Source organism: Vitis vinifera, chromosome 10, assembly GCF_030704535.1.
Source record: "Vitis vinifera cultivar Pinot Noir 40024 chromosome 10, ASM3070453v1".
NCBI lineage: Eukaryota > Viridiplantae > Streptophyta > Magnoliopsida > Vitales > Vitaceae > Vitis > Vitis vinifera.
Window position 1 is genome coordinate 4117691 of NC_081814.1, and position 14230 is coordinate 4131920.

Genomic DNA, 14230 nt, shown 5'->3' on the forward strand with positions numbered 1-14230 from the left:
TATCAAAGATGAAGAAGGTGAGTCCTACCGAGAGTGAGGAAAAAAAAGAAAAAAAAAGAAGTTACAAGTACAATAATTACACTTGTGAACATGATGAGTACTTGTTGTATCAAAATAAAAAATAAAAAGTAAAAATAATGTGGATAATTGTTGGTCGTGATAGTAAAAATGATAGCATTGTCATTGAAATCACTAGAATTATTTTTGAAAAAAAAAAAACTTAACAAGTACAATAATTACACTTGTGAACATGATGAATACTTGTTGTATCAAAATATAAAGAAAAAGTAAAAATAATGTGGATAATTGTTACTTGTGATAGCAGAAAGGATAGTCTTGTCGTTAAAATCACTAGAATTATTATTGAAAAAAAAAATTAATAAGTACAATAATTACACTTAAGAATATGATGAGCATGTGTTATATCAAAACAAAAAGAAGAAGTAAAAATAATATGGATAATTGTTAGTTATGATAGCAGAAAGAATAGTCTTGTCATTGAAATCACTAGAATTATTAAAAAAAAAAAAAAGAAAGTTAACAAGTACAATAATTACACTTGTGAACATGATGAGCACTTGTTGTATCAAAATAAAAATAAAAAGAAAAAATAATGTGGATAATTGTTAGCCATGATAGTAGAAAAGATAGTTTTGTCATTGAAATCACTAGAATTATTATTATTTTTTTTAAAATGTTAACACGTACAATAATTACACTTGTGAACATGATGAACACTTGTTGTATCAAAATAAAAAGAAAAATTAAAAATAATGTGATTAATTGTTACCCGTGATAGTAGAAAGGATAGTCTTGTCATTGAAATCACTAGGATTATTATTGAAAAAAAAAGTTAATAAGTTCAATAATTACACTTATGAACATGATGAGCACGTGTTGTATCAAAATAAAAAAGAAGAAGTAAAAATAATGTGGATAACTGTTAGTTATGATAGCAGAAATGATAGCTTTGTCATTGAAATCACTAAAATTATTTTTGAAAAAAAAAAAAGTTAACAAAGTAATAATTACACTTGTAAACATGATGAGTACTTGTTGTATCAAAATAAAAAGAAAAAGAAAAAATAATGTGGATAATTGTTAATTGTGATAGCAAAAAGGATAACTTTGTCATTGAAATCACTAGAATTATCTTGGAAAAAAAAAAGTTAACAAGTACAATAATTACATTTGTGAACATGATGAGCACTTTTTGTATCAAAATAAAAATAAAAAGAAAAAGTAAAAATAATGTGGATAATTGTTAATCATGATAGCAAAAATGATGGCCTTGTTATTGAAATCACTAGAATTATTTTTGAAAAAAAGAAAAGTTAATAAGTATAATAATTACACTTGTGAACATGATGAGCACTTGTCGTATCAAAATAATAAAAAAAAAAAGTAAAAATAATATAGATAATTGTTAGTCGTGATAACAAAAATGATATCCTTGTCATTGAAATTACTAGAATTATTTTTGAAAAAAAAAAAGTTAGCAAATACAATAATTATACTTGTGAACATGGTTAGCACTTGTTGTATCAAAATAAAAAGAAAAAATAAAAATAATGTGGATAATTACTAGCCGTGATAGCAGAAAGGATAGCCTTGTCATTGAAATCACTAGAATTATTTTTTAAAAGAAAAAAAAGGTTAACAAGTACAATAATTACAATTGTGAACATGATGAGCACTTGTTGTATCAAAATAAAAAGAAAAAGTAAAAATAATGCGGATAATTGTTAGTCATGATAACAAAAAGGATATCATTGTCATTGAAATTGCTAGAATTATTTTTGGAAAAAAAAAAAGTTAGCAAGTACAATAATTATATTTGTGAACATGGTGAGCACTTGTTGTATCAAAATAAAAAGAAAAAGTAAAAATAATGTGGATAATTGTTCGTCGTGATAGTAAAAAGGATAGCCTTGTCATTGAAATCACCATAATTATTTTTGAAAAGGAAAAAACAAAGTTAACAAGTACAATAATTACAATTGTGAACGTGATGAGTACTTGTTGTATCAAAATAAAAATAAAAAGTTAAAAATAATGTGGATAATTGTTAACCATGAAAGCAAAAAGGATAGTGTTGTCATTGAAATCACTAGAGTTATTTTGAAAAAAAAGTTAGCAAGTACAATAATTACAATTGTGAACATGATGAGCACTTGTTGTATCAAAACAAAAAGAAAAAGTAAAAATAATGTGGACAATTGTTTGTCGTGATAGAAAAAAGGATAGACTTGTCATTGAAATCACTAGAATTATTTTGGAAAAAAAAAAAAAAGAGTTAACAAGTACAATAATTACAGTTGTGAACATGGTGAGCACTTGTTGTATCAAAATAAAAATAAAAATTAAAAATAATATGGATAATTGTTTGTCGTGATAGCAGAAAGGATACCCTTGTCATTGAAATCACTAGAATTAGTTTTGAAAAGGAAAAAAAAAGTTAGTAAGTACAATAATTATATTTGTGAACATGGTGAGCATTTATTGTATCAAAATAAAAAGAAAAAGTAAAAATAATGTGAATAATTGTTAGTTGTGATAGTAGAAAGGATAGTCTTGTCATTGAATTAATCACTATAATTATTTTTGAAAAGAAAAAAAAAAGTTAACAAGTATAATAATTACAATTGTAGACATGATGAACACTTGTTGTATCAAAATAAAAAGAAAAAGTAAAAATGATGTATATAATTGTTAGTCATGATAACAAAAAGGATATTTTTGAAAGAAAAAAAAGTTCGCAAGTACAATAATTATACTTGTGAACATGGTGAGCACTTGTTGTATCAAAATAAGAAAGAAAAAGTAAAAATAATGTGGATAATTATTAGCCATGATAGCAGAAATGATAGCCTTGTCATTGAAATCACTATAATTATTTTTGAAAAAAAAAAAGTTAACAAGTACAATAATTACCATTGTGAACACTATGAACACTTGTTATATCAAAATATAAAAAAAAGTAAAAATAATGTGGATAATTGTTAACTGTGATAGCAAAAAGGATAGCCTTGTCAGTGAAATCACTAGAATTATTTTGGAAAAAAAAAAGAGTTAACAAGTACAATAATTACAGTTGTGAACATGATGAGCACTTGTTGTATATAAAAAAAAGAGAGTAAAAATAATGTGGATAATTATTAACCGTGATAGCAAAAATGATAGTGTTATCATTGAAATCACTAGAATTAGTTTTTTATTTTTTTTTAAAAAAAAAAGGTTAATAAGTACAATAATTACACTTGTAAACATGATGAACACTTGTTATATAAAAAAAAAAAAAAAATAGAAAAGTAAAAACAATGTGGGTAATTGTTAGCCGTGATAACAAAAGGATAACATTGTCATTGATATCGCTATTATAAGAATTATTTTTTTCAACATGTACTTGTCCGAAAGTGAACTTTTTAACTTCACAAAAAATCTATTCTACCAACCGGTGTATCCATGATTGCAAAGTTTTCCCTTATATATTTTGTGTTCTCTGTTTCTTTTCCTTTCTTAGTTACTGTGATAACAGAAATGTATTTCAGATCACAGCACCACCTATTCTATAGGTGGAAAGGGACAAAATTTCCATTCAGCTGAAATCATTCGACTTCAGTCTTCTCTTGATATTTTCTCAATATTCCTTCATTTGCCCATTAATTTAGAAAGGACTGGGTGCATTTCTCATGTTACTTGTCATTTTTTCTCTAAGAGATCCACCAATATTGCAGCGAATGCTTGTCTATTGTATTTTTCATCCAACCATCACATTGTCCATTATTTTCAAATTTCAAATGCCACAGAAACCTTAACCATTTTATTACTGATTTTCAAGCAAGATACAATTCTCCAATGACTTGTCACACCATCGAGAAAGGTTAACAATACTATTTTTCATAGATGAACCTTGAGAAGTGTAATCCTTGATGGTGGGATACTTTGCGAAGAAACACTCGCCTCGACAAGCGACTTCATGTGCTCCTCAAGGCTTGGGAGGCACTGATTATCATCATAACTATACATCAAAGGAACCATCCTTGCAACATTGAGGCAGGCCTTTGTAAAACATGTTGAAAATGGATTTGGAGCGAGGCATTGCTGGTTCAGGAGCTTCCACGTGTCTGAAATAGTATGCATAACATGGCATCGCGCATTTTCTATGGGCGTCCCTGGGTGTTCTTTCATGTAGCACTCTATGTAGGATCCATCATGCCCGTCCTGATTCTCATCCTGGGAAGTGTAAATGCCTATGTTAGTGGCCAACCATGAAGATAAGATATCATTCCCAATCTGGGAATCCTTTCACCTACCACATATTCTGCTTCAGTCAGGTCATTGTCCAAAAACACGACTATTGCTCATAATCCTGTTCACTTAATGCAGTTTGTGGTTCCCACTAGAAGTGACCACAACAATTAATGAGCCATTACTAGTGTAGTTTTTATGGCCTCAAATTATCTTAAGTGAGATGTAGCAATCAGATAAAGAGAAGTTAAGGGATATATACGGATGATATATAGGCGGGGCCAGAGTTCATTTGTGGACTTATTAAAACAAGAAATGATCATGTGGTGCAAGGGAACAAAGACTAGTCTTGAGAATTACCTTGGCGCTTCCCAAATCATCCCAGAGACGAAGAATTGTAGCAGCAAAAGATATAATTCCCCGAAAATCATCCACAATACCTACGTTTCTCTTGGTTATACCATGACCCAACAGAAAAAACATGCACCACATGTACCCCGGAGCTAATTATCCCATTCTTCAAGTAGTCATCAGTCTTTGGCACATGCCCCACCACAAACCATTTTGCTTCAACCAGAAATGCATTGCATAAAATTGAAGAAGAAGAAAGGGATATAATTCCCTGAAAATCATCCACAATACCTAACAATGCGAGCTTGATGCTGATCATTGTGGGTGTTCCATGCATTAAGGTGTCGGTTACTAAAGTTTCTTGCTTCTTCAAGTATATCTTCTCCGTGCACGCTTAGCTGTGAAGCTCTATACAAACCCATTGTTGTAGTATGTGACTCATATTTGAGCGAAAAGACATATGGAGAAAAAGGGACAAATACGGGAACGAAGACATTTGCCATTCAGGCATGTACTTCTTTTTGTTGTGGGGTGAACGATAGGTTGGGGGAGTACGGGGGACAACGCCCCCGCGGTACGATTCAATGGTATTTTTGGAATTTTCATTCCTAAGGGTTAATATAAATACCCTTTTATGTAACCCTAATTTGATACATAGTGAAAATCCTCTTTCCTGTTCCCATGGACGTAGGCAATTAGCCAAATCATGTTAAATTTGCGTGTTCTTTTTTCTCATTTTTTCCATTATTTTTCACTATAAATCTTTGCACAGATTTCAACACCCATGAATCCCCTAACATCTTTACCTAGTTTTTCTTCAAACTTCCCTTTCTTGTCCTTGAAGTTAAAGACATCTGTTAGTTCATTCGTACACATTACCAAGAAAACTAACTTTCCCAAAAAGCAAAGGATTCAATATATAATCAGAGAAGGTTATACTATAATTAAAAGAAAAAGAAAACGGCCACCTGTAATCACATAGTAACCTTCTTGTCTCAAGAGCCGAAACCTAAGTGCAACCTCGTAAAGATTGTCACTAAAATCATCCGTAGTTATAACTATCCTATACTGCCTTTGTAGAATTGCTTCAATCTCATCATGGAAGTGGTAGTCAATGCCTAGTCGTTGGATGGCATCAATCATGAGCAAAACTTCAAATGTACCTTCTCCTACTTCATTGAGTACACTCTTAACTTCCTCCAGGTTTAGGAAGATTGTCAACGACAGGAAATTGAAAAGTGAAAATCGAGCATAGGACCTAATGGAAATATATACATATAGGGAAAATGGGGATGCAAACTTAACAGTGAGACTTAAATATTGTGCATATAGATGATTATCATTTTTTGAGGGGACAGAAACCAAGTTGTGGTTCTCGGCAACGCTCCATGTGTGAGCAGTGGACATAATGGCAATGTTGGTGAAGCTAGTCTTGCCTACTGTAATGAAGGTTGCTTGGAGCAACTGATGTGTAGCAGGCAATTGGGAATCAGGGAGAGGTTGATGAATGAATATATAGGTGATGTTTGTGTAGGTTGTCAATTGAGACAATTGACAGACCCAATTTATAAAAAAATGGTTTGGAAAAAATGTTTCCTCTCACGATAGCATGTTTAAAATTCCCTTCCCACCTATATGCTCATCATGTTTTTCTAATGTTCTGCCCTCCTTGAATTCATTTCATTTACTTGCCTATGTATGCCAAAACTTAATAAATAAATAACATAAACATTTTTTATAGACATGATGTGATGGTGTTAAAAAACAATTTGATCACATTGAGAGATATTTTAATAATTGGAATAAGGTTTCATGTCATTTGAGGGAGAGGAAAGTAACTTGGCATTAGAAGCCAACTTTGCACGAGTTATTCCAAATTTGATGTGTTAAAAGAGCATAATATACATTGTGAAGCAAAATATCATACATTTAAGTTTTTTTTTTTTTAAATGGTACTTTAAATGTTATTAAAGCAAGATTTATTTGAATGAAACTTTTTATTTATGATTTCATTGAAGAGAGTTTAATCTTTTATACATATGATATTAAAGTGTGATTTGATGGAAAGTCTTTCATTCAAACATGGTTGTATATTTATTTTTGAAAGGATTATTTGTAGTTGTTTACCTACAAGTTGCATGTGAGCACTAGTAGAGCCGTCTAAGCCCCAACCCCCAATTTTAAATTTATGTTTAAAATTTTTAAAAATAAAATAATTATAATTAAATTTTATTACAAAAAATATATTTACCACGGATTAGTAATAATATATTAAGATTGAACTAAAATTAAAAAATAAGATAAAATTAAATTAAATCTTATTTAATATTGTTCATACTTATTCTTTCTTATTCACTCAATTTTTTTTCTTTTTTATACTTATTTTTTATAGTTAATTTAACTAAATCATAAAAAATAATACTTGTTAAGTTCTTATTAGCTACTTATATTTTTACTTGAAAATAAGAATATAATGTAAGTCCATCAAAATCTAATCATTAAGTTACTAGTGTTTTAATAATTTATTATTGGAAACATAAGTTTTAAGTAAAAGATTTTACTTTCAACTATCTTATATTTAGTTATTTGAAGAAGAAGAAGAAAAAGTATAATCTTCACTTTTAAAAATACAAAAAAAAAAAAAAAATTAGGTTTTTGAATATAAGTACAAAAAATAAGACTAAGGTATAAATAAATGAAATTAAGTTATAAAACAATGAGATGTAAAGATGTGTGCCTTCTCTATTTGAAAAATATCAAAATTTATAATAGAAATTATTGAATTTTTAAAAATGATTTTAAAGGTTTTTGCTACAAAATGAGAAAATTTATTGAAAATTTCTAATAATTTTCTTTTTATATTTTTTAAATTTCTTTGAAATTTTTCTCTAAATATTCTTGATAGTTTTTTTTATATATAAAATCTAATTTTTTAAGTGTTTTTAATATCATCATCATTTAATTTGATACATTTTTATAATTAATATTTAAACTTATTTAGTTTTTAACAATAATATAAAATATCATTAATTACTTTATAATTTATAAATAATGATTATAATATAATATTTTTCTTTCATGCCCCCTTAACAAAAGTTTTTAGCTCTGCCACTGCCACTACATGTGAGGGGAGATTGTTAGAAAAGTATGATATATATTGTGAATATAAATCCTACAAACTTAAACTTTAACAAAATTGGTAATTTAATACTATGCATGCTTAATTTAACAATTAACAAGATGCTAAATTGATATTAGGTTATAATGAAGCCATGATTAATGTGGGAATCTAATTCCAAATGGAATTTTCAATAAAAACAGCTATGACTAATCAACCATGATTTTGTTTTTGTTAGGATAGTTAAGGAGACATCTTTGTCTGTTGAAACAAGAATGTTCAAAGACTACTTTAACCATCTAAATGAAAGATCTCAAAAATTCATCTTTAAATCATGGGTCATAAAAGATGAATAGCACGTAGACATACAAAATTCAGAAATCCATGGTATATTTGAAGGATTATGTTGTTATTTTCCCTCTTTTTCTCTTTTGTTTTTTTTTTCACTTAATTTGATCTAATTTAAAGGAATGGGTAGAAATATAGATAGTTAAGACCATGGTTGATAACTGTTTTTAAAAACCATTTGTAAAAATTGTTTTCTAATGTTTTTTAAAATAAAAGTTTATTTGAAAACTTTAAATATTTTTTAAAACTCATTTTTAAAATTTAATATTTTATTTTTAATTATTTTATATGTTTATATAATTATGTTCTAAAGTATTTTTTTAAAAAAATAAAATAAAAATTATTAAAAAAATAGTTTTTAAAAATATTTTATTTTCTATTTTTTAATAATATAAAATAAAAAAAATTTAATAATCAAACATATTTTTTCTACCTCAAATAAATCTTAAATGTGTGGCACCGTAAGGATCACACAACATGAATCTGTTTGTTGGTACAAAAGCCTCCGCCCCCTTGTCTTGGAGTTCGTCGAGATTTGATTAATGAATCACTTATAACGACTTTTAAAGAATGCACAACTACTAATGATTTGACATTTGGCGGGTAGCAATCATAGTACTACAAAAGATATCAGTCACGACACAATTTAGTTTTGCACCGAGTTGGGCTCAAAAATTAAGTTTTGGTCCATATAAGTTGTATAATTGATGGAAATGATATAAAATATGAAGAAATGAATATACCATTCAAAACTATTTTCTACCATAATGTTTGACAAACTTTTTTGTGTTAAATATTTTTTAAATAACTATTCTGAAAATTGATTATTTTTATAAAACTAATTTTTTTTAAAAATATATTCTAAAAATATATCATTTTAAAAAAAAATATTTGACATATTTTTAGTTATTTTTATATACACAATTTTAAAAATATATATTTTCCAAAATGTTTGATTTTTAAATAATAATAATAATAATTTATTTTTATTTTTTTGGAAAAGGGTGTATTTTTTTTTTCAAATCACTAAATTATATTAAATTTTATTGAGGTTTACAAAAGGAATGAAATTTAAATTAATATTTTTCTTTTTTCTTTTTTTCATAATGAGCAAATGTTATTTTTGGAAAGATAAAAAATTTATATTATTCTTTCCAATTTTCACACTTTCTCTGGATTTTGGGCTTAAATAATGAATTTATATGGATCAAAACTTAATTTTTAAGTTCAAGTGGATCTAAAACACAATTGTCCAAAAAAAATGATTTTTTAAAATACTTTATTTTCTATTTTTTAATAATATAAAAAATAATTTTTAATAATCAAACGTATTTTTTCTACCTCAAATAAATTTTAAATGTGGCACCGTAATGATCACACAATAGGAATTTGTACGTCGGTACAAAAGTCGGGAGTTCGTCGAGATTTGATTAATGAATCGTTTATAACGTTTTTTAAAGAGTGCACAACTCCTAATGATTTGACATTTGGCGGGTAGTAATCATAGAAGTGCAAAAGATATCAGCCACAGTTTATAAAGATGTACAACCTTTTTGGGTCCCGCCTATAGTGGTTGGCTAGAAGAGTCACCACCAATAAAGTGAATTGGCGTGTCACTTACTCATTGTTTGTAACTTAAATACTTAAATTCTCTCCCTTCACGTTCAACCTTTCGAATTTAGAATTGAAGGCACCTACTCAAAATCTCAACATTTTTTCCTATGTTTAGTCATCAAATTGGGGTTATACTCCAAACCTAAAATATTATCCTCCTAAAAATATTTTTTTTGATACCATCATACCTTCTAAAAGTGGAAAGCATATAAAACCTGTCTTTTAAAAAATAAATTTGATACGATAAAATAAATTATTTTTATAATGAATTCGTCTTATGAGTCTCATGTGACATTATTTATCATATGGTTCTTAATATTTTGCATACTATCATATTTAAATAATATTTAAAAAAAATCCTCAATGATAAAGCATGCTTTGTAATTCCAATATTAAAGAATGTTTGATAAATCAACATAATAATTTAATATAACTTAGTAACTTAATTTAAATCATTAAATAGACTAAACGTATTTGATAGAATAACTTAATATTATAACTTAAATTTAAAAATATCATTAAGTGTTCAGTAAAAATAATTAATTTATTTTGAATTTCAAGTCTTTTTCACCTAAGTTATCATTCATATATTTGGTGAGAATATCTTTCACATCTATCATTAATTTTAATAGTAAACATTTTATAGTTATGTTATATGTTTATAATACTTTTAATATAAATGCTTAAAAAATAAATTTATTGCTTATGATTAATGCAAATAAATGTTAGTTAAATTTAATTAGGGTAATTTGATTATTTTGAAAAACTTTAAGTTTGAAATATGTATTAAGTTTTACTAAACACGCTTTAAATTTGGAGCAAATTTTTATAGGGTTTTATTTTTATGAAAAATAGTCATTTTAAAAATTATTTTTAAATCTATGGTAGTTTGTGCCATATAAAAATGGTGCAAAAATAAAATCATGTGTTGAATATGATTTAAATTTTTATTTACAATCCTATGTCACATGAAGTGTCACATATTTTTTAATATGTTTTCATAGTCATTGGTTTTTATTTTTTATTTTATGATACAATTTTTATGATACAATCCTATTCCATTCATCAAACTCTCCCTCATTACCAATCGCCTGCTGAAAGCATACTTAACTTCACCAACATCGTCAATATGCCAACTCACACATGGAGCATTGCTAAGGATCAGAATTTGGTTTCTATCCCCTCAGAAAAGGATAATCATCCATCCACAGAATATCCCAGCCTCACTGTTAAGCTTCAGTCCCCATTTTCTATATATATTTTTTGCTTTTAGTTCTTATGGCGGTTTTTCACTTTTCAACTTCCTACTGTTGACAAGCTTCCTTTGGCAGAATGAATTTTACATGGAACATGCACAAAAACTGGAGGAAGTTAGGAGTGTACTCAAGGAGGTAGGAGAAGATACATTGGAAGCTTTGCTCATGATTGATGCCATCCAACGCCTAGGCATTGACTACCATTTTCATGGAGAGATTGAAGTGGTACTACAGAGACTACATACGAAATTTAACACTCTGAGTGATTGCCATAACAATCTCTACGAACTAGCACTTGGCTTCCGGCTATTGAGACAAGAAGGTCACTATGTGAGTGCAGGTGGGATTTTCTTTTTCTTTTTTCTTTTTTCTTTTTTCTTTTTTTTCTTTTGGGTTTTCCCCTTTTATTTATTTACTATTTTAAACATTCTAAGTTTCGACTATTAAATCATTTGTTATGAAGAGTAAGTCATTTAACGGTTATCGTGTATGAACAGATGTCTTTAACAATCTCAAGGACACAGAGGGAAAGATTCAAGAAAAACTAAGCGAAGATGTCAAGGGATTAATGGGTTTGTATGAAGCTTCGCAGCTAAGTATAAAGGGGGAAGATATACTCGAAGAAATCGGAAACTTCAGTAGCCAGCTTCTTAATGCATGGGACACGCACAATGATCACAGTCAAGCTAGAATTGTTAGGAACACATTAGGCCATCCCCATCATAAGAGCTTGGCAAGGTTCATGGCCAAAAGCTTTCTTAGCGATTTTCAAGGCACAGATGGATGGGAAAATGTCTTTAGAGAACTAGCAAAAATGGATTTCAACGTAGTTAAATCCATACACCAGAAGGAGATGCTTCAGGTTTCCAAGTGAGTTTCACTGACCTTGAATTAAGTTAATTTGTTGCTCTCCAAAGATTATTCCCTGACGTACCTTTCATGTAAATAATTTTTTTTTTTCTTTCTCTTTGTACCTAATTAGATGGTGGAAAGATCTAGGTTTGGCCAAGGAGTTGAAGTTTGCAAGAAACCAACCACTGAAATGGTACATGTGGCCCTTGGCGGTCCTCCCGGATCCAAGCTTGTCGGAGCAGAGGGTTGAGCTCACAAAACCCATCTCGCTAGTCTACATAATAGATGACATTTTTGATGTTCATGGAACACTTGATGAACTCACTCTCTTCACAGAAGCTGTCAACAGGTAGGCATATAACAACAATACAATTCATCAGAATGCTTCTACAAATCTCAAAAATCATCATTTAATCACTAATTGCATGTAGATGGGAATATGCGGCTGTTGAACAACTACCAGACTACATGAAGATATGTTTCAATGCTCTTAATGGAATCACCAATGAAATAAGTTCCAAGGTCTACAATGATCATGGGTGGAACCCCATGGAATCTCTTCGAAAGGCAGTATGTCAGATAATATTTACCATACTAGATTAATATTCATTTTAATTGCAAATGCAAAAGAGTTGGAAGTGCCTCTGCAATTTTTTGATAGTTTATTTTATTTTTTGCAAACAGTGGGCATGTTTATGCAATGCATTTCTAGTAGAAGCAAAATGGTTTGCTGATGGACACGTGCCAAAGGCTGATGAGTACTTGAAGAATGGGGTCATTAGCTCCGGAGTACATGTGGTGCTAGTTCATATGTTTTTTCTCCTGGGTCATGGCATAACCAAGAGAAATGTAGACATTGTGGATGATTTTCCTGAGATTATATCTTCGGTCGCAAAAATTCTTCGCCTCTGGGATGACTTGGGAAGCGCCAAGGTAAATCTCAAGAAACATAAAGAAAAATGACCTCTAGCCTCCAGTTTTAGTCTGTTTTATACATACCTACCCCTGATAGCGATCTCACTGAAAATTCCTCAACATATAAACTAGACCCACGCCAGCTCATTCATGGTTGTGGTCACTTCTGGTGGGAACCGCATCATGTGGTTGATGTCTGCTTTCCCACTATACATTCATAAACTGCTTCCGAGAACGGGAATGATGTGTCGTATTCATAGTTGGCCACTAACACATATAAGCATTAACACTTTTACAGGACGAGAATCAGGATGGGCACGACGGATCATACCTGGAGTGCTACATGAAAGAAAAACCAGGGACTTCCATAGAAAATGCCCGATGCCATGTTATGCATACCATTTCAGAGACATGGAAGAGCCTCAACAAGGAATGCCTTGCTCCAAATCCATTTTCAACGTGTTTTACCAAGGCTTGTCTCAATGTTGCAAGGATGGTTCCTTTGATGTATAGTTATGATGATAATCGGTGCCTCCCAAGCCTTGAAGAGCACATGAAGTCGCTTGTCTATGAAAGTGTTTCCTCATAAAGTATTCTGTAGTCGATGACAATGTTAAATTTTCAAGACTTATATAGTTGACAAATATCACATATAAATAAATAAAGTGTATATGGCATTGTCAACTAAGGGTCTCCAAAAAGCTCGCGGCCCATGGCCCGCTTTAGGCCCGGCCCACCCTTAGGCCCGCCCCTTTAATTTTTTTTAAAAAAATAATATACTTTATTTTTATATATATATATAACTAATTCAATTAGTAAGCATAAAAGGAATGTAGTTCAGTTGGTTAGAGCCTTGAAATTTAAGCACGAGGGGAGTGGTTCGAATCCCCCCCTCTCCCTTCCTTTTTTTGAAAGCCATTTTGACTTATTTCAAAAAGCCCATGGCCCGGCCCGCTAGCCCGTGGGCTCATAGGCCGGCCACGGGCCTAGCATTTTAGCATGGCCCCGCCCGGCCCAGCCCGTTGACCAGTCAACGGGCCCATAGGCCCGGCCCGAGCTGGGCCGCGGGCCTCCTATTTACGGCCCAGCCCGGCCCGCCCGTTGGAGACCCTTATTGTCAACCTTATGGAGAATTGCATTTTTCTTGAAAATCAGTCTTCAAATGGTAAATATTGTTGGGGCATTTTGAATAGTGGAAAATGTGATGGGTCAGATGTAAAATACAATGGACAAGTACAAGTTGCAATTTTAGTGGATCTCCGAAACTAATAGAAGTAAAAGATAATTAACTTGAGAAGTCCACCATAGTGCCTTTCAAATTAATGGATAAGCGAAAGAATTTCAATAAATAAAATTGTGTTATTGTGTTCTTAGAGAATATTTTTAAAACATGATGTGTTTAAAAAATAATTTTTAATTGTTTTCATTTATTTTTTTAGGATTGTTTTTAAATATATACAGATAATGAATGAGTAAAAATAAAGTATTACAAATAAAATTTATTTATAAAAATATTTAAATTAAT

The 14230-nt window shown here is 30.0% G+C and overlaps 1 protein-coding gene and 1 pseudogene across 1 annotated transcript; one reads left to right on the top strand and one right to left on the bottom strand.

Annotated features, from left to right (window-relative positions):
- Positions 1-3900: 3900 nt before the first annotated feature.
- LOC104878457 ((3S,6E)-nerolidol synthase 1-like) lies at positions 3901-6009 on the bottom strand (annotated as a pseudogene).
- Positions 6010-10741: 4732 nt separating this feature from the next.
- On the top strand, positions 10742-13336 carry LOC132252611 ((3S,6E)-nerolidol synthase 1-like). Its single transcript, XM_059740376.1, has 7 exons — positions 10742-10910; positions 11014-11278; positions 11436-11808; positions 11921-12139; positions 12222-12360; positions 12475-12723; positions 13004-13336. The coding sequence occupies exons 1-7, from the start codon at positions 10812-10814 to the stop codon at positions 13292-13294; spliced, it is 1635 nt and encodes a 544-aa protein (XP_059596359.1). The 5' UTR covers positions 10742-10811; the 3' UTR covers positions 13295-13336.
- The last annotated feature ends 894 nt before the right edge of the window (positions 13337-14230 follow it).

What these genes read in the sequence shown, in the direction of transcription:
- LOC132252611 (XM_059740376.1), top strand. Translation starts at nt 10,812, where the DNA reads ATGCCAACTCACACATGGAGCATTGCTAAGGATCAGAATTTGGTTTCT. An exon ending in CAGAATATCCCAGCCTCACT is followed by an intron (nt 10,911 to 11,013) that starts GTTAAGCTTCAG and finishes TTCCTTTGGCAG; the next exon opens with AATGAATTTTACATGGAACA. An exon ending in TTCACAGAAGCTGTCAACAG is followed by an intron (nt 12,140 to 12,221) that starts GTAGGCATATAA and finishes AATTGCATGTAG; the next exon opens with ATGGGAATATGCGGCTGTTG.